The sequence below is a fragment of the Alligator sinensis genome, unplaced genomic scaffold (genome assembly GCF_000455745.1).
Source record: "Alligator sinensis unplaced genomic scaffold, ASM45574v1 scaffold656_1, whole genome shotgun sequence".
Classification (NCBI taxonomy): domain Eukaryota; kingdom Metazoa; phylum Chordata; order Crocodylia; family Alligatoridae; genus Alligator; species Alligator sinensis.
This window is the reverse complement of record NW_005842333.1, coordinates 303,095-323,322: the sequence shown is the minus strand read 5'-3', so window position 1 is coordinate 323,322 and position 20,228 is coordinate 303,095. Positions and strand designations below refer to the sequence as shown.

At 45.4% G+C, this 20,228-nt stretch overlaps 1 protein-coding gene across 1 annotated transcript; it reads left to right on the top strand.

The window, feature by feature from the left end:
• The first annotated feature begins 5,959 nt into the window (after positions 1–5,959).
• On the top strand, positions 5,960–20,228 carry THNSL2 (threonine synthase like 2). Its single transcript, XM_006028659.2, has 6 exons — positions 5,960–6,115; positions 15,599–15,834; positions 17,184–17,378; positions 17,869–18,021; positions 18,939–19,169; positions 20,071–20,228. The coding sequence occupies exons 2-6, from the start codon at positions 15,612–15,614 to the stop codon at positions 20,226–20,228; spliced, it is 960 nt and encodes a 319-aa protein (XP_006028721.1). The 5' UTR covers positions 5,960–6,115; positions 15,599–15,611.

Genomic DNA, 20,228 nt, shown 5'->3' with positions numbered 1-20,228 from the left:
CATGTGCAAGCAGATTTTGAGATAATTTGGCCCTTGCGTCTGGATTAATCACTGGATTAGGTCTGGATTTTGCAACCCTTCTGCCAGCGAGTGCACAGTCTTCCAAAGAGTCACCCCAGGGGGCAAGCATTGCACAATTGCAGTCTCGTCACTTCTATCTTAAGGAGTGTGCCTTGCACTTTGCTCCAGTGAACAAAATCCTGCAGCAGTGGTGCCTTTCCAGCTGACTCTGAAACCTGTTGCTACTCGTGAGACTGTAATGCCAAGTTGTCAAAAGCGCAAAACTTCTTTCATATTGTGTCAGCTAGTGCCTCTCCCCACAGTGCTCCTTGCCCAGTTTAGCTGTCTCTTTACAAAATACGGCATTGTTAGCAGATAAAAGAAAAAGTGTGTATGTGTGGGGGGGGAATCACCCACATGCACATCTTATCTAAGAGTCCATGTCAGGTGACAGTCACTCCTCAAAACAGACTATATGGAAAAGGGGATATTTTATTTGTCATGTCAAAAGGGCAGTTTTGTGCCCTTTGATTTGTTTGCTGATTAATAAATATATTGATATAAATACATCCATGACAAAAGGCATTAAAAGGTTAAAGGTGCATTGTTACATCCGAGGGCATGCGAGGGCATGCTGGCTGTTGCACGTGGAAACTGCTTTCTTTCACTGTATGGCACCTATCCATGAAACCTCAGAGTAGAAAACAGTCCCAGCTCACTGCAGACCCATGTGCAGGACCGAGGTTGTGAGAGAGAAGCCTGAGGTCCTACGCTGCAGGCTTCTTGTTTGGCAAGGTAAAGAGACCTGCAAGGAGAAGTGAATGCAAACCAGGAGACCATCCAAATGGTCCATGGATTCTAACAGAACTGGTTGAGAAAACTTCTGTTGAAACTTGTGTGCAATGGAAAACTGGGTTACCAAACAGAAATGTATTATTGGAAAAGTTTCTGCTGAAAACAATGCATTTTTTTTAAAAACAATTCAGCACCCCAAGCCTACATGCTTCAGCAGAAAATCAAAATGGGGTTTTGATTCCAAAATGCTTCTGTGGGGCCTCATGTGAACAGTAGCTTGGGCCACTAAGGATCCCATTCTCCACAGTGGTTTGGGATCCCTGTGCATGCATCACAGCAGCCGTCACTGCCATGGTGCAGGCCACCGCTCCCCAAAAGGTGATACAATTGTGCATCAGGAGAAATGCAGTCCAATGAAGTAGCTTGGATGTGCATTGTGCAAGGCATCTGGACTATGGTTGCCATCAGGCACCACCATGGCATTTCAGAATTGAAATAGCCTGATTTTCAGGCAAATGTTACAGATTTTAGCCAAAATATTTGGGCTTTTGCTTTTTTTTCTTTCACAAACTTCCGTGCAGGGGAAAATAAAATTTTTTAGAGCGTTGTAATGTCTAATTGCATGGTTCTCAAACAATACACTAGGATTCACACTGGCTGGCACATACAGAGTAGTAGGGCAGCTCTGCAAGATATTACACACTTGTATTTAAAGCTAAGTGAAAAACTATACAAATTACGGAGTCTGGCCTTAAACTTTCCAAATCGATAACATCCAGTTTTATCCCAGAATCTGTTGTACCTTCCCATTGTGCTCTCTGCTGTCAAGCTGACAGACATAGGAACACAGGAAACACTAGACTAGACTGGACCAGGGAACTATCTGGGGTTTTTTCCTTATAATTGATACATGTGTGGTTTTATTCAGGTAACACTTAGCTGAGGGGAAGGCTTGGGCTTGGAGGCCCTTTGTTGAATCATTGCTATTGAATTCTTTTATAATATGTGAACTGGAGAGGAACTTGAAATGTGCTTCTGATACAGGGATTTACAACCAGATTTGTGTTTGGCCGACAGATGACTGCACAGAAAGTAAAAGTTAATCTGCAAGAAGTGGAACTTGTGTTTCAACATTTCTCTGGTGGGTGAGCTACAGTGTGAAACGGCATTGCTTTACAAGGGAGAAACATTACAACATGACTATGATAAAAATTATAAATAAATACAAAATTGCTTGCAATGGCAAGCTTCTTAGCCTAGGAACCTAATCATCTTCCCTGTTAGGAAGACACCTTATGAGGTCCGACTGCTTCTATTTGATTTACAGATGTTTGTCACCTCTGCAATTCAGGCCCTTCTGATTTTACATATCTATGGAAACTTTAAGCAGAAGCATTCAACAACACAAAGTTAGAGCTCATAATAGGAAAGTGAAGGGGGGAGGGAAATGTCGGGACTGCTTTTTCCAGCAGCTGAAGTGCAGCCACCTCTAAGGTAAGCACAGGGCATTATGCATAAATATAAGGGAACTATTTGAAGTGATGGCCAGGGCAGGACACCCAGAGCCATCTCTGAAAGGTGCATATGAGTCTTGAGGTGTCAACAGCACAGCTGTGGCCCCAGTGGTCCCTTCCTATCTACCTTAACACAGGAATGATTTGATCCAAACCAGTTTGGATGGAGGCATTACTAAGCTTGCCTGGACAAGGTGCAGCCATCACAGTTCTGGCAACAAGAGCTTGTGAGTAGACTGCAAACATCAGCCTGTCGGGTTTGGCGCATGAATGTCTCTTTCTCTAATAGGGACTACAGGAGCCGTTGGCATGATCCAGATATGAGATAATAATGCTAATTAGAGCAATATGTTTGATCCAGGCAGAGAAATGGGACTCATCCTGCTTTGTGCAAACTATCTGGCTGCAGCAAAGGGAAGCCGCAAGTCATGAAGCCAGGTGAAGAGTTGCAGCAGAACACCACTGGGCCACCTCTCCACTCCTGGAACCTGGCATCAACCACCGACTTCTCCAGACCTACATCACTGCGGTTCTGGCATCAGAGACCGTAGTCACGGCATGCAGCCTCTGGGCAGAAAGCCTGGGCAGCCATCAAATACAGTGTTTCGAAGGGCAGCTGTCATGGCTTAGCACTGTGATTCCTCAAACAATGGGCAGCAGAAATGCTATGAGTGGACCACAAGGGTCCATACAGGAACTTATCTACAGGGTCAGCCAACCTCCACACCAGTGTGTCTGCAGTGCCAGGCTTCACTGTACTGGGACCCTGTGGGTGGACTTCTATAACCATTTGTGTGCCTATATGGCATTTTTCTAGCTGCATAATGGGCTTTTTTGACCCTTACCCATGGGCCACAGGCAGATTACTCCTGCAGCATGGACACATACGTATGTGGATGCTGGAAACCCAGGTTCCAGGCCTTCTTCTCATTAGAGGAAGTTTGAACCAGAAGGAGCACAGCCCTGTGAGCGAGCTGATTAACTCTGCTGAGATGTTAGACTGATTAGCATCGGTGCAATGACAGTGCTTCTGGTAGGTCTGGCCAATGCTGCATGAATTATAGTGACACAACACTGTACTATCTGTGTGACTTCCAGTTTTAGCTACTCTGCTTTGGTTTTGGAAGCTGCAGGGATCACTTTGCAGCTGGTAAGGAGGACTGCAGGTTGAGACCCACCGGCATGATCCTGGGTGCTGAGCCCATGGACCTCCCACTGCAGGTGACTTACTAGCATGTGTAAACTTCTGGCTGCCACTCCTCCCCTTAGGACCTGCTCCTCTTCCTCTTAGGGAGCTCTGAAAGGCTTGGGATATGGGGCCACCCAGAGCAATCTCCAGGAAGCATCAGACTTTGGTTAAAGGTTAGAGGCAACGTGGCCGAGTGGATGTGAGCCAGGCAGAGAACAAGGTTGTCCACTTCTCTTATCTTGTCTGGTTGTTCTCTTTGAAGTAGCTAGCTGGTTTTATCCCTGCTATTAGCAGCCTACTGTGGGGCTTCTCTGTGCCTTGTTTATTTTTAAAGCTCCTTGGGATCTGTGCACAAGAAAAGCTAGGAGACAGTGAGCAAAATGTTAAGAGTCCATGCAGGCAGTCACCTGAGTACTGTTTGTGCCATGTGCCTTCAGCACAACCTAGTGACAAAGATACAACAGAGGAAACTACTGTTGGTAGGTCTGGCACGTTTTAGAGGGCGTTGAGTAAAGGAAACTACAAAGAACAACTCCCTGCCACTCCCTTCTCCCCCAAATACCGCCAGGCACTGGATAGCACGGAATGCTGAATAAGCTACTCCTAGCCAATGAGATGTTATCATTGAATCAGAAAATTAGGGTTGGACGGGACCTCAGGAGGTCATCTAGTCCAACTCCCTGCTCATAGCAGGACCATCCCCAACTAGATCATCCCAGCCAGGGCTTCATTTAGCTGGGTCTTAAAAACTGCCAAGGATGGAGATCCCACCACCTCTCTGGGTAACCCATTCCAATGCTTTACTACCTTTTAATGAGAAAGTTTTTGCTAATATCTAGCAAACTTCCCTTACTGCAACTTGAGACCATTGCTCCTTGTTTTGTCATCTGCCACCTCTGAGAACAGTCCAGCTCCATCCTCTTTTGAACCCCCCTTCAGGTAGCTGTAGGCTGCTTTTAAATCCCCTCTCATTCTCTTCTCCAGCTTAAATAAAACCCAGCCTCTCCCCAGAAGGCATGTGCCCCAACCACCTAACCATCTTTCTTGCCCTCTGTGGCCTCCCCAGTGCTGAATAGAGGGGAAGACTCACTTCCCTCGACCTGCTGGCAATGCTCCTACCAATGGAGCCCAGTAGGCCGTTAGCCTTCTTTACAACAATGGCACATTGTTGGCTCATCATCACCAAAGACTGTGGTTAGTAGAAGCAAGATCCCTGTGCTTGCATTTCCCTGTTTGCAATTTGTACAAGCAGCATATAGCAAAATGCTGGCTCCCGGTGCCATTCTGAATAGAGGGAGAGCTTGCTGCCATCTAGCTTCTAAGAAGGATAATACAGGCTGGTTTTGTGAAATAAAGACAGAAGAGGTCTGCAGGGTTCGCTACACTGAGGGTTATATGATTTGACCCCAGCAATGTCTGCCCCTTCGAGTTGATAGGCTGCTAGTTCGCCTGGAAGTCCTGTTCTACTAAGTGTGAATGTCCTCTTGCTCTAGCAAAACTCCTTCCTCTTCCTGACTTCACTGTCGGGGTGGAGGGAACTAAGAAATCAACCCCAGCCTAATGAAAACCAAAGCAGTGCTTAAAAAGCTGTGCATGTCACAGTGACCAGGGTTGTGTAAACACAGGAGGTTTCTACGCAGCCAGTACTGGGATTAATTTCTGTCCTGTACACTTTTAACAACAAATATTAGTATATACACGAGTATGGCACTACAAACACAGCTCAAATACCAAGGTGCTACTTAATATTTTGCTAAATTAGGGCTGTTAAGCTTTTACATTTGTAATTTGCTAATGAATTTGATGGGCACAAATTGCTCTTTGCCAGCTGGCTCGCAGAAAACTGAGCGCTCCTCCCACTGTTAATTGATTTAAAAATAAACCCTAGGATCACATTACATATTCATGCAATGTGATTGTATGATGATTAAGCACTAACAATTTAAATATTATGACTGAACCCTCCATTTCTTCTTGCTTACACTATAGACCTGATGAGGCAGCCTTTAAAGAAAAGATCACTAGTATAGTCTAGAGATTGGCAATTTGGGTTTTGACTCAAACTTGTATACATTATATTGCCACAGGTGTGCCAACGTAGATATGAAAGCAGAGCCCTCTAGTGCAGGGGTTGGCAACATACCACCCATGGGCTGCATCCAATCCATGAAGCCACAGGATCTGGCATACAGAGCCTGAGGGCTTTGCCTATGCCGACTCCAGGGCTAAGCTGCAAGGAGGTACACTGGGGCCAGGAAATAGCTAGATGTGCCCTTGTGTAACAGGGAACCCTAGCCCTGTTACCAGAAAGCAGGCCGAACCCTTTAAGACCAGAACTTTCTGGGCACAGACTGCTGGCAGGGTAGGGGTTAAAAGCTGAGCCTGGCCGGCTAGTCAGGTGACCAGAAGGGAGCAGGCCAGAACTATAAAAACCCTGGGCTTAGTGGTAGTGGGGGCCAGCAGCCAAGGGGGAAGGGGTTTGTGTATAAGAGCTTCACAGAGAGGCTTAGTGACCTGTCCAGCTGCTGTGGGAGGGGAACTACTAAGGACTGTCAGAGAAGCCAGAAGAAGGACCGTAACAGACAGTGGAAAGCAGAAGGCAGAGCCCGGGGAAAATGTAAGCTGGAATGCTGCCTTCTTTAATTATCCTTTTTGTGGTGGTTATAACCTGTGGACATACTGTTTATATTTTTTTGATTGATTGACACCGGTGGTTTGTGATTGAGGCTGCTGGGGAGGAGGGGGCCTCACTAGTGCCTTGGGTGCAGTCATAAAGGGCCTAGTGCACTAGAGTGTCAGCTGTATAGGGCCTGTAGCTCAGAGCTAGTTGCAGGACTTTTAAGCTGGGTCCCAGTGGGGGGATCTTGGCTATTAGCCTGAGCTAAAGGAAAGGGTGCCCTTGGGCAGTGGGAGCTTTGGGCTGGACCTTGTGGCCTGCTGGCTCTATGCCCAGTGGACAGGCCTCTGGGCTAGAAAGCCTGGGCTCCAGATTGAAAACAAAAGGAGGGCCACGAGCCCCAAGAGGATTAAGGAGCTAGAGCCTCAGAGTCAAACCCTATCTGGTGAGTTTAGACTGATAGGCCTAGCTAGAGAAAGATGGCGGACAAGGCCCGTGGTGGCTGAGAACCTCAACATAGAATTACAATAGGCAGTCTCCTGCTTGTAAGAACATCTAAATAATATTTACATCAAGACGTGGCAGACGAGTAAAGGCGGGATACGAGACAAAGAGAAATGAAACATTAAGGGATTTCAGGGGTGCTCCTCATAGGTGAAAAAAAAAGAAAAGAAAAGAATGTCACTGGGGAGGGCAACCTGTTACACCTTGTTACCACGGCTTCTTCCCCGCCAGCTACAGCATGGGCACAGCTTCCAGCCATGGGGGAACTGTGCCAGGGGCCAGACAGCTAGAAGCTGCATCCATGCTGGTACTGCTTCTCCCACCCCCTGCCTGCCTCCCAGCTATGGTACAGAAGCAGTAGCAGCATGGATTTTCAGTTGCCCAGCCCTGGCTGAAAGCTGCCCTCCTGCTACACCCTGAGAGTGGATGGCTTGGAGAAGCATTAGTGCGAGGGCAGTTCCCAACTGCCTGGTCCTGGTGTGGGCACAGGGGAAGCCCATAACCACCTGGCCTGTACTGCACTAGAGGCAGGTTGTTCTGGCCCATGGCTTGCAAAGGTTACCAGCTATGGTCTTAGTGGGGATGTGACAGTGTGGCAGAAGGAGTTTTCTTCTGGTTTCACTACACCTTCATTCCCCTCTTCACCCCCAAACCCAGGACGCAAGCTAACAAAAACCCCCTTGTATATCCAGAAGGGTCAGAAGGTTCTGCCAGGAGAGCTATATCCATTATGGAATACTACCTAGTCACATCCCTTGCTATGATGATAAAATATTGTGGCATGGGTCAGTTTAGCAGCTTGATTTCAAGCCTTTTGAGTTGAATTTGAACTACTAATCCTACTTAAAGCCCAAATTGCCTTGTCTGCATTGCTAATGAAATGTAATTAGTTAACTCAGGCTAGCTATTCTGAGTTATGAACACAGCTTTTTCCTTTGTGTAGACCTACCCAAAATGGCCCTTGTTCTGATTTTGCTAGAATTGCAGGGGTACAAACAGGAGCAGAATGAGACCGATCATTTGCATAGTCACCATAACGAGTTTTGTGCCTGAGGTCACTCCACGCACTCACAGAAGTCTTCAGGTGACATTAAGCCATGGTTTCAATTTGAAGGAGCTCTTTCTTCAGGAAGCATGTGCAGGGCTGGATACTGGCATGGGCGAACTGGGCGGCTGTCTGGGGCTGGGACAGAAAGGAGGCCCAAAAATGGTAATTTTTTTCCCGTTGTCCACTTATTATTATCATTATCACTGGTGAATGGGGGCCTGATACTAAAAGATCTCCCAGGCCTCCAGGAGTCTAGGTACGATGCTAAGTATGTGCTCCTGGAGCTAGTAACATAGTGGGGGGCTGGTGCTGCTAAGCTCCTCTGGTCTGCAAGGAGAGCCCTCACTGCAATTAGCTTAATTAAAGAGGAGTTAATTTAGGATGATAAACACCCAGTCTCATCAGCCAACACCCAAGAACTGTGGAACTCCCAAAGCTGTGGACATCAGCTACAACTTGAGCTAATACCCCAAAATGAGCAGCTCAGGTCTGTTTTGGAAAGCACAAAAAGAGACACGTATTCCTCATGTTGTATTCCTCATGTTGACATTGCAATGACGACAAGTTTCTGGTTGCAACTGTGAAACACATTTGTATCCAACTGAATGGCAGGGCAGTATTTTTACCATAAGTACCCGTGTTTTGGGGTCTTTACCAGCAACCAATGGGAAATACAACTGGGTGCAGTTTATCACAAAAAATTTAGTTTTGGCAAAAAATGGCGATTCAGTCCTAATAAAACAGCCTGCAAATATACATCGCTTTCACAGATGTTGGGGGGGCGGGGCTGATACTAAAGATCAGGGTTTCTTTAGAAGAATGAAAAATGCCACACAACGTGAAGCTGTCTGCTTTGACATTTTCGAAATGGAACATTTTGACTTGGTTGGATTGAAATGTTTTCTCATTAAAAAATTCTTTCAAATTAATTTTGATAAATACAGCTTAGAAAAAAAGAAATGTCAAATACCTTGAAATGAATTCTTATGAATTTTTATTTCCCAAAAATTTGAGGGTTTTTTTTTTCCCCAGTCCAAACTGGAAGCTGGATGTTTTTCCCCCTCAAATTTTGAAATAGCCAGCAAACTGGATTGCTTGCTTGGCCTGTTACACACATCAGCTGACAGAAGTGAGTTGACTGGACATTTCATTTGTTTTTATTTATTTATTTACTACTTTTATCCTGCCTCTTGTTTCATTAGATTGGACATTAAATAAACTCCTTAAGGCCAGAATCCCACCAGTTGGTGAAGAATCGGCACCCATCTACTAAAATCAGCAACGCTATGCTAATGCACACCAGCTGGAGATCTGGCAGCATACACTGTCTTATGTTTCTGGGAAGTACTGGCATATGATAGAGGCAATCAAGGATGCTTTACTAAACTTGTAGTATTAATCATTAATCTCTGCCACACAGGAGCTACTTACCTGCCTAAATACGCAGCTGGACTGGGCCACTGTCTTGCATCTCCATTTGGAAAATGCAGGCCAATAGCCTTTTGCTACTTCTCAGGGCAGGGCTGTCCTACTCATGGCCTACAGGGTCTTGTAGCCACCTGTCCTATAGTGGTGGGAGCTGGGGTTTGCTGCATGCTGTCAGCACTACCCGCAGAGCGGGGGACAGGGGCCATATGCCACCCATCCAGCTGATGCAGTGGAGGACAGGGAGCCATGCACTCAGGGACTTAATATGTGGTTATGGCCTGGGCTGTCATATTTCCTAGGCTAGGAAATGTAGCTGTGCTTTGCAACAATGGCTAAAAGCCCTTGGAGCTGGGGAATGGTACCTTTTTGAGACGGGTTATAAATATTCATAAGAGAAGTGTAAACCTGAAATTGATGTTCATGTCCAAGACTCTTCAGGAGTAATGAAAGAAGATGCACAGGCTTGTGGAGCAGGGAGGGGCAGTGCTGGGCCCCAGGGCCCAGTCTGGGCTGCAGACAGTCCGATCCAGCCCACACATGGGCTCTGGGCCACTTGTCTGGCCCGCAGGGCCAAAAGGTTGAGCACGACTGATCTAGATAATTTTACTGGACTACATCAACCATGGTAGCCTGAATATTTTGACTGAGGGGTCCCTCAATCATCATCCCTACCACTCGGTGAACTGTTATATTGAATCACTATATTGTTAAAAAATCTATCATAACTGTCCAACTTCGATTGGAAGTCAGATCGGTGCCTGTGGCTTTAAACTCTGTCAGAATTAACACCCAGTCTCACCTGGTGCTTTCTCCCCAGCTCCGTGGTTAGCATTGGCACAGCACAGGATTCAAGCATTTTTATCCCCCCTCATCTACGTATTTGCATCCCGCTTTTCTGTACAGTAGAAGCGAATATGCATACTTTGTCTGATCTGGTGCCACAGAAGTGAAAATGTAATTGGCAGCTTCACTTATCTTTCTCAAATCCCCAATTCCTACCAGTTTCTTAAGGAGATCTGTGCAGTGCACGATTATCAGCTTCTGAGACTCTCCTTTTCCTTTCGCCATGGACAGCTGCATCAAATGCATGAGTTACTGCTACTCCATGTGTCTGTGCACTGATTCTTGAGGCAACAATTTGTGCTTTGTGCCCAAACCAAAGAGGCCTCTTAATGGCTGCCTGGGCTTCCATGGGACACAGGACACAGTAGTGCTCACAGAAGGTGTGGTAGATCATATCCCTCAGGATAATGCTGGGGGCAAAGCCCCCAATAAGCATGAGTCTGGACTGGATGTCTCTTTGAAAGAGATCCGCCAGTTCTAGTACAAACTGCTGGTATTCCTGATTGAAATCCAATGGCTGGTGTTATGCAAGAGGTCAGACTAGCACAGTGGTTTTCAAACTTTTCAGACTCAAGGCACCCCTCATTAGACTCATGGCACCTCTTGGAAAATGCCTGCTCTTGGGTTTCATTCATTTCTTGACTATAGAAAAGGATAGAATAATTCTTCAGTTGCCAAGATCTCAGAAAGATCACAACAGACACTAGGGATTCCCTATTTGAAATCTTTGGGTTTATCTTGTGCATCATGTGTAGGTGTTTGCATCCCTAACAGTGCTAATATTGTGCAGCACCCTTAAAAGGATCTTAGAGCACCCCAGGTACCACAACACTCAGCCTGAGAATCACTGGACTAGAAGCCACTAATGGTCCCATTTGGTCCCATTTGGCTACCGCAACGCACAGGGGAAGAGCTGGGAACACCCATTAGAAGAGAATGTCCTGGCAGTTCCAGTTATCCTGTGGGCATGTCTGTACAATACCAGTCAAAAAAGACTTCAGCCACACCCTCGGGGAAATAACACCTGCCCATCCGCTCCTGCTTTGTGCGTGTCAACATAGAAATGATGAAATGAGGATGACCTGGAGGTTTTCCAAACCTCTTGAGTACACCGAAAGACCCAGGTCTTAGCATGGTGTCAAAGGTGCCCTCCAGCTCCCCTTCACCACCTCTGGGGCTGGAACATAATGAAGGGCATGTGGGTTATTCCTTCAGTGGCTGCCATGATATAAAGATCCCCTGTGACAGCACAGCACTAAAATACAAGTGCAAAACCAAATTCTGCAGATTTATGCATCTGCTGAACTTTACTAATGGTATGCCTAAATTAATTGCATGCATTCATGACTATGGGGACAGGGCTTTAGGTTACATTGCAGTTATCAGCATTGCTCTGCACCTTTGGACCTCTTTTTTTCTTGGTTGAAGTCCCCTTGCATAAGCTACAGCAAAACTTGGAAGGACATACGGTGATGTGGCTTCTTTGTCAGCTAGTAGCTTGTTCACAGGAAGACATGCTGAGGGAATAAATCCTGTTCCTAGAGCAGAGAGTTGATACTTTTCTCAAGAACATAGAACAACTGAAGTTATGGATGGAAATGACTGCTAAGACCATCCAGGGAAGCAAAAACCTGCAGTCGTAGGACATGAGAGATGTTAACACACACTATGTGTGTCTACACGTGTAGTTACGTGTGCCTAAACTTAATTCACCTTTGTTTAAGGTGTGTTAAGCCAATTTAGGCATGTGTCTACACATAGATGCGCTAATGTGCATTAAGGCACATTAAATTTAGGCTTGCATAGCTAAGTCGCATTATCCCACGTGTAGCTGCATTAATGCGCAGTAAGCATCTACACGTGGGCTAATGCGACTTAGCTAATTGTTCCTAAATTTGGTACTTGCTTTAAGCAGGTATCAAATTTAGGTGGGATTAGTCTAAAATCTCCATTTTTAAGGCATGTTAAGGATGCACGTGTGGACATAAGTCCTTAATGTGCCTTAAAAATGGCAATTATAGGCTAGTCCTGCATAAATGGGCCGTGTGTAGACAAGCCCACTGAAGACTTGCCAAAGAGAGGCAATCGATGTAAAGGGGTTTTATAGTCAACATCTCAGCCTTTGGCTAATGCATTCTGTGACATTATTTCTAGCGATAGACACCCATGTTGATGCTTAATAGACGGGGCCCTGTCTGCGTTTTTTCTATATGACCGCTAGAATAAATATGAAAACCAGACTGCAGGCAGCATAGCTTTCATTTCCTTGTGTGCTAATTAATGATCTACCAGTTCAAGACATAGGGATTGCCTCCTGCACAAACCCTATCAGTGCTCAGAGCCCTTAAACAACAGAGAAAAGACAAAGTCCTTGCACCAAGGAGATTATCTGGTGATACCTGAAACAGCAGGTAATGGAGGGCTCCTGACACAGCCGTGAGCCGTGCCGTTTACAACGGACACACGCATGGATCACTGGAGAACACAATCACCCAAATTTCACTGCGTGCATTGTGCTGTAAAAATGCGTGTTACAAGAGGGACTGTGGAATAATTCCCTCTTCCCTTCAGGAGAGCTTCATTTCAGTTTTGTAAGTTTGATGTCAGTCATTCTGTGTGTGCTCTTTGCACGTGTGCACGCACCCCTGTACACGTCCACACACGTGCACAAAGCCAGGCAGTGAATTTTAGTTGCTACCTTGCAGCTTGGGTTGGTTATAACCAACCCCCCACCCCAGCTCTCTAACTCACCCAAACCAACATCTCTGAGCTCCCACAAGCAAGGGGATGGAATGAAGGGAACCAAGAGTTTGGCCCTTAGCTTGTGTGTTGAACCCTTGAGCAACTCCCAGCCCAGAGCTGTGCCTCAGTTTCCCTGGCTCTGCAAGGGTGGTGCTGACCTGCTGTTCCGTACTGGTGGCTTTACTCAGTCAAGTCCCCCCTGGGCAGAGGTGGAGCTGGCAGCATTGGACTTGGCAAGAGCTCAGGGCTCTTTCTTGGCAGTGACCCCGGCTGCTCCAGGCTGTGCAGCTGCTTGGCTCTGGGGCGGAGCTGATCCCTGAGCAAGGACACGCCGCAGACCCACCAGTACCAGGGCTCGGGGAGCATTTGGGTAACACAAATCAATAGGAAGGCAAATGTACATTACACAATGGACTATGGTATAAATTGGATTTAACATTTACTATTTTAATGAATGCCCTATCTTTTATCTCCCAGGTGACTCTCAGCCAACTCCTGGAGATTTCTATCTAATTCTTGGAGACTCCAGGACAATCCTGGAGGGTTGGCAACCCTCAGAAGGGCACATGAGCCCAAAAGCTTGCAAAGAAAGATAATTTGTTGGCAATTCCATAGTTGGTCTAATAAAAGGGATCATCTCTGAACCAAGAGTTTTAGAGTTTTGCATTTCTTTTTTGTCTCAGACCAACACAGCTGCCAAATATATCTTGGAGAAATGAACACCGTCATTTTGGGCCACTTCTTTTTTTGCCTTCAGGTTTTGGAGCTCATATGGATCAGATTTTTCTAGCTCTACTCCACTCCCCTGGTGTCTGGCCCGTTAGTAACAGCTGAGGTTCTGAATTACTCGGGTGACTCCAGGAGTTTTAAGGGCAAACACGTGTGTTACCAGAAGCAGCGGTAGTGTGTAGGAGATAGCAGGAATTGGGAAGATATAACTTTAATTTTAGCAGAAAACTTCAAATGAGAACAAGGGGGTTTTTTAGTTCAAGACCCAGTGGGGGGTTTCTTTCTTTCAGTTTTATTGCATTTCTTCTTTTTTTTCTGTTTAAGCTAAAAAGCCTTTAGTTATTCACTGTTGGGATTTTTGATTGCCTTCTCTCATGATCTGTTCCCTTCCATGGCCCCTTCCCTCCCCACTCCAGTAGACCCTGCTCAGTTGGATACTTGTCATCTAGTCTCCATTCCCATCCTGTCCTCAGCTCTTCTGTAACACCACCATGGACAATATGGTCCGTGTCTCTTGAGGGGCTGGACTGAGACAAACCCAGATTATTTGTGCTAATATAATGCATCTCACAGAAGAAACTCAGTGCTCTCCACAGTTTTTAGTTAAATAGGCCCTGAAACACCCTGTTTGTCAGGTGAGTAGTAGTGTTTAAGGGTGGGGGAAATTTCAGACAGATGTGAAATGACTGACCCAACGTTGCATAGTGTGGTGGTGGCAAAGAAGGGAATTTAGGTCATGGGCTCTAACTGCTAGCACCCTTCTCTTAACAGCTAGTTTTCACTCCCTTACATAAGTGAACAAATACCTATTATACCCCCCAAACACTGGCTGCTACTGATATTTGTTGGATTTGAAAAAGGGGCACAGAAGTGTAAGAGAGACTGTAATCCCACCACCAAATCCCAGCTTGTTGCACGACTATAAGTCTCCTGGAAACAAAGTCTACTAGATGAGTGCATTGGTTTTAGCCAAGGTGTGAATGTTCCCAGCTAGCTGACAGGTACAACTATGATTATAAAGAGGATGGATATGGGTTTCTCTGTGGCGGTAGGGGACAGGGCTAAGGGCAATGGTCTGAAGCTGCAGCAGAGGAAATTTAGGTTGGAGGAGCTATCAGACTACGAGGGGGGGTCATGCATTGCAAGATGCTCTCTAGAGAAGTTAAGGAAACTTTTAAGAGCAGTTGGGACAGATACTTTGCTGGGATGGTTTAGTTAGGGATGATCCTGTTTGAGCAGGGAGCTGGCTTAGACGACCTTGCAAGATCCCTTCCATTCCTACTATTCCGAGCCTATGCCTCTGTCCCTAGCCTCAAAGATGGCAATGCTACAGGCATCCCAGACAGAAGTTACACATAAACCAGTTTGTGATCAGAAACTGGTTTAAACCTGTAACAGAACAGAAGTTCAGTGCACATCAACCAGTTTCAAAATGGCTGAAACCGGTTTAAGATAAATCTGGTTGAATGATGTTGAATCAGACTCTGGTTGAATCAGACTTAACTGATTTGGGTCAAGGAGCCCTCCCTTGCTCAATAGCTTCTCTTTAGAGCTTAGATGTATGCATCAGGACTAAATGTTTGACGCCGATACATAGAAGCCACAGCTTTGATTCCTCTCCTCGGGGTAGGTGCTTACAACTCTTCTTTAGGTGAACCGAGCAGGACTCACTGCTTTCTTTTTAGTCACAGTCGGCGGAGGAAGAAGAAAAGATGATGCTGACAATCTTTTCTATAACAGCCTAGAGATTAAAGCACTTGCCCGGTACGTTGGAGCCCTGGGTTCTAGGCCCTCCTACACTTGGCTCAGCTAAAATCCACATTTCCCTTCCCCCAGGAGAAAGCCCTAACCATTGGGCAATGAGTTTGGCTGGATAAAGGGGCATGCTTCATGCCTCCTATAGAAGTACCGCTCTGCAGAAAGGAACACACGACTCATGGGGTCAGAAGGAGAGCACCCTAGCAGGTGGAAAACATCTTAATGGTTAGCGTGTTCACTTGGGAGTGAGAAGACCTGGGTCCTGGGCCCTGCTCCCTGGGCTGTTAATGCTATTTGCATTATTTACTAGATTGAAATAATTCATGGAGTGGATCTTCTCCCTTTGCAGGAAAGTGAAACCTCAGACATCTGCTCTCCTGGGAAGCCTGGTATCCTGTGGGAACCTGCTGTAACCATTGTGCTTCTTGCAGTGCTGGGGGAACCATGAAGTACATCAGCACTCGTGGAGGTGCTGAGGGCACTGATTTTGAAGGAGTCCTCTTTTCTGGCTATGCCCCAGATGGTGGCCTTTTCATGCCCGAGGAAATTCCTCTGCTTGATTCTAACACGCTGCGAGCGTGGAGCACCTTCTCCTACCCACAGCTGGTGAAAGAGCTGTGTTCACTCTTCGTCTCGCCTGAACTCATCCCCAGGCAAGAACTGAATGGTAAGTTAAACGATGCAGGGCTGATTTGCACTTGATAGACTAACAATTCAGAGATGCATAACCATTTGTAAGCAGCAGCTTACTTCATCAGGTGTAGTGGGGTAACGAAGGGAAGGGGGAAAAGGAGGGGGAGTTCTGGGAGAGGCATGATGAATTGAGGAAAGAAAAAAGCAACTAAACCATTGAGGGACACATGGGTTATAAAAGCTAATCAAGACAATGAGATAAAAATCCATAGTCGGTTTACCTAACAATCCTGTCTGTGGATGATTTCTTGCTGAAGTTGGTTTTTAAAGTTTCATTGTCTAAGACCAGCCACTCCGAGGTTGGTGTCAGGATGATCAGTTGGTTAAAGCATTCTGCTACAGCCTTTCTGGACTTGAAGGCAGAGCAGCATTCATTCATTGTTTCACATGGGCATCACCGTGTCTGTTTTGTTCTTCATGCTTTGGATAGTGCTCTCATTTCATCCTGAATGAATGCACCACTTTGCTAATGCTAATGCTAATTTTCTTTTACCTAGGAAGGCCATTAGAGGCCAGAATTTCAGCAGTTTATCTTGTTATCTTGTCTTTTCTCTCCCATTTGGTTCCATCTACCTGCTGTTTCTTGTTATTAAAATAGATTGCAGGCTGGCTAGAGATCTGCTCCTCTTCAGGGAAAAAAGAATAGGAGGTTCTCCTGACTCAGACAAGGCTGTATTTTGTCCCTGGCTGCAGATATCATCTTCAGGAAGCGTGAATGAAGTTTCCCAGCGTACTGTCTCCAGGGCATTTATGGTGCAGATGGATGCAATCCCAGCAGTATTCAGCACCATTATGCTGACTGGGAGTAGCCTCCGACAATATAGCTGTTCTGGGTAGATCACCCCTTCTAGGAGCATGTCTGATCGGTCTGAGAGTGGTTGGGTGCAGTATTGGCTGTATGTGCGTGTTCGCAGGTTCTCTGTCACCTCTGTGGTTTCTGTCGTGGATGACTGGTGGAGTGGCCCCTACGGGCATGCGGAGGGGAGACAGGGCAAAAGAGAAAATGTCTTTCTCCTTCTGCATGCAATGGGGACTGATGATTTCATTTAATTGTTTTTCCTCTTATTGGGCCAGCCCCTCAGTAGTTTTAAACACTATAGTTCTGTGGCAGTCAGAAGAGCTTTGCCAATTTGTACCAAGCTTCAGACTCTTTGTAGTGCACAGTGTTTCTCTCTGTTACCTCTCTGCCTCTTCAACATTGGAGAGTCCTTAGCTTTGTAGTAAAGTTGCACTGGGCATAAGGAAGTGGCAAAGCAGACGCTGTATTAGAGAGGTATGCCTTGTACATGTTCTTTCAATTCCCTTTAACCTTTTTCCCCATAGACCTGATTGACAGAGCCTTCACCAGGGTCAGACACAAAGATGTAGTACATCTGTCCAGGCTGAGGAATGGCTTGAATGTTTTGGAGCTCTGGCACGGTGTAACTTATGCCTTTAAGGATTTGTCCATGTCCTGCACAGGACAGTTCTTACAGTACTTCCTGAAGAAAAGGAAGAAGCACATCACTATTCTAGTAGGTAGGTTGCAGTTGAAAAAAAAAAAGGATGGAAGAAACATACTTAGACTTCACCCCAGAGCAAAGGCTGTTGAGATATTATACAGGGCTCTGTGAGAACCCATTGCATGGGGGTGAATTTTATGCTGGTGCTTATGAACCAGATTGATGGAAACCAATGTTTACTGAGACTCCTCTGTAGAAAATGAAGAATCAGTGGCATGGTATGCCTTCCTTAACCTAGAGAGGATACCTTTATTGGTTCAATCTCCTTTACAAAAGTGCCTAGAGTGCTTTACAAAAGTGCTTGAATCTACAAACAGGTGTGTCACTTGATGGTAATTGTAATATTGACAGCTGCCCATTGGGAAGAGGCTATTTCCCAATGCCAGGTGCTCTCCACTAACTAAGACTATCTTAGACTGAAAAATGGTAACCATACATGTTTGACTGACCTTTTGTCTCTTAATTAACTCTTACTTTATTTCCTTGGCTATTTTAATTTGCACCAGGAACTGCGGGAGACACCGGAAGCTCAGCAATTGAAAGCGTAAGAGGGAAAAAGAATATGGATATCATTGTCCTGTTACCCAAAGGTCTCTGCAGCCAGATGCAAGAGTTGCAGATGACAACAGTGATCGAAGAGAACGTTCATGTGTTTGCTGGTTTGCACTTTTTGTTGGATGATCTATTTTACAATATTGCTGGGTTGATGCCTTCATGTTGGTTGGCCATTAACACTAGGACTTGCGGGGAATAGTGTTGCAAGCTGGTCCTTCTGTGATGGTCCATCTTGGATTATCTATCAGCTGTTACCTTCAGGGTCCCAGTGCCCTGTGCTTCTGCTAATGGAAGTCTAGTTGGAGCCCATATGGAATCTTGCTTTAATTTTCTGACTTGTTTGGCTGGTGACTCCGAGCTCCTTTCTCTTCTGGTCATGGGTTGACAGCCATTACCTTGTAGACAAATAGTATCTATCTGCACTGTGTTCACATTGAAAGACAGATCTTCCTGTAGAGGTACTACATCCTCCATGCTTTTGTCTCTTCCCCTCCCTTGGTTTGGAATCACTGGAAGTAAATTGACTTCTTCTATTGATTTCTTCCTATGAAGAACACTCATGCCTTATTTTGGCTCAAGTAGACTCTGGGTTAACTTGGTCGTGTCAGGAATGGTTCCTATACCTTTTTGTAGTACAGCCTTGTCTTATTATCTTGGAATAATCTGGAGATGGGCCCCAATGAAAACCCTCGCTCCAAACCCTCCCAAAACTTGGGGTTATAATTAAAAATTGGAACCCACATCTGTGTTCAAGCTGTGCTGTTGGGTTGATGCCAGTACATGTTGGCCATTAACATTAGAAGGACTCATGGGAATAGTGTTACAAGCTCCTCCCTCTAGCAGCTGCTGCCTTCAGGAATGAACCAAAATCCCAGTTCGCAAGTTCCCAGTTTCACGGCTAGAGTTAGCAACCAGTCTCATATTTTGCTCAGTTACTCAAACCACATATTTTGTGCCCCACTTACTAACTTCAGCAGCACTCCAGTTAATACTCCTGACCTCTTCTCCTTCCCTTCAACAGCTGATGGGAATAGCGATGAAATCGATGAGCCAATCAAAGAGCTGTTCGCCAACACAGATTTTGCCAGAAAGCATAACCTGATGAGTTTGAACTCAATCAATTGGTCTAGGATTATGGTGCAGATTGCTCACCACTTCTATGCTTACTTTCAATGCACTACCTCTCTGGACATAACCCCTCTGCCAACCGTGGAGATCATCGTGCCAACAGGGGGTGGAGGAAACCTCACAGGTTAGAGGAAGGGGTAGGGCATTCATTGTGGTGCCTCCAATGGGGAAGGTTTAGGCACTTTGAGTTCTATGGATTTAAAGGACAACATAAGAACAGTATATTATTATTCTTTATTGGCAACTGAGGGTTTGTAATAGAAAAGATCTTTTTCCTGTACCATTTTAATCACTATTATTTATATTAAACACCTAGTATATTGTTGGAACTATTTGAGACACAGGTAGTCCCAAGCCATCCAGTGATGCCTACCATAGATAATACAATCATGAACATATCAGAAATCCATGTGAACTGAATGAATCGGATGCTGAAGGGTGTAAGATGTTGAGTGTCTGACTTTCTACATCAGAAAGTAATGCAACTGTAGTATGGCAGCTAAACTAGCCTATCTGCAGCCCTTTGAAAATTAATTTTACCCTGGCCTTTTAACTGGATGCACCTCACTGAGGACTGGGGGAATCAAATTTTTTGTAAACTCAATCAGTTGGTCCTTGGTCAATAATAGAGGAGTTGGTGTGATACGGGCCTTTTTTATACTTAAGGGGAAAACCATCTAAGCTGTATTAGTCACATCTCATGGACAGGAAAAGCCTCTGTGAATGCATCCCTGTCCCTTAATTTGGTAGTTGGGACCTATAGGGACTCCAAGTCTATGCATGAAACCATCTAGTTTGCTTTGAGGCTTCTCACATGGAGAATGGCATTGCTGGAATTAAATGTCTTTGGGTGCCTAAATATTAAAGATAGAAGCTGTTAATAGTTGTGATACGAAACATAACATTTGGCCAAACCTGATATATTTGCCCAAATGATTTTCCCCAGTGACTTCACTTGGACATTTGCTTTAAGAATGCTTCATCATGGGGTGAAACCCTTTTGAGCTTACCTTTTTCTTTTCCAGCTGGATATATTGCAAAGAAGATGGGACTGCCCATCCAGCTCATAGCTGTAGTAAACAGCAATGACATTATTCACAGGGCTGTTCAGCATGGAGACTTCTCATTGTCGGGAAACGTTCAGTCAACTTTAGCTTCTGCAATGGATATCCAGGTATATTGA

What these genes read in the sequence shown, in the direction of transcription:
- THNSL2 (XM_006028659.2), top strand. Translation starts at nt 15,612, where the DNA reads ATGAAGTACATCAGCACTCGTGGAGGTGCTGAGGGCACTGATTTTGAA. An exon ending in GAACGTTCATGTGTTTGCTG is followed by an intron (nt 18,022 to 18,938) that starts GTTTGCACTTTT and finishes TCCCTTCAACAG; the next exon opens with CTGATGGGAATAGCGATGAA. An exon ending in GGGTGGAGGAAACCTCACAG is followed by an intron (nt 19,170 to 20,070) that starts GTTAGAGGAAGG and finishes TTTCTTTTCCAG; the next exon opens with CTGGATATATTGCAAAGAAG.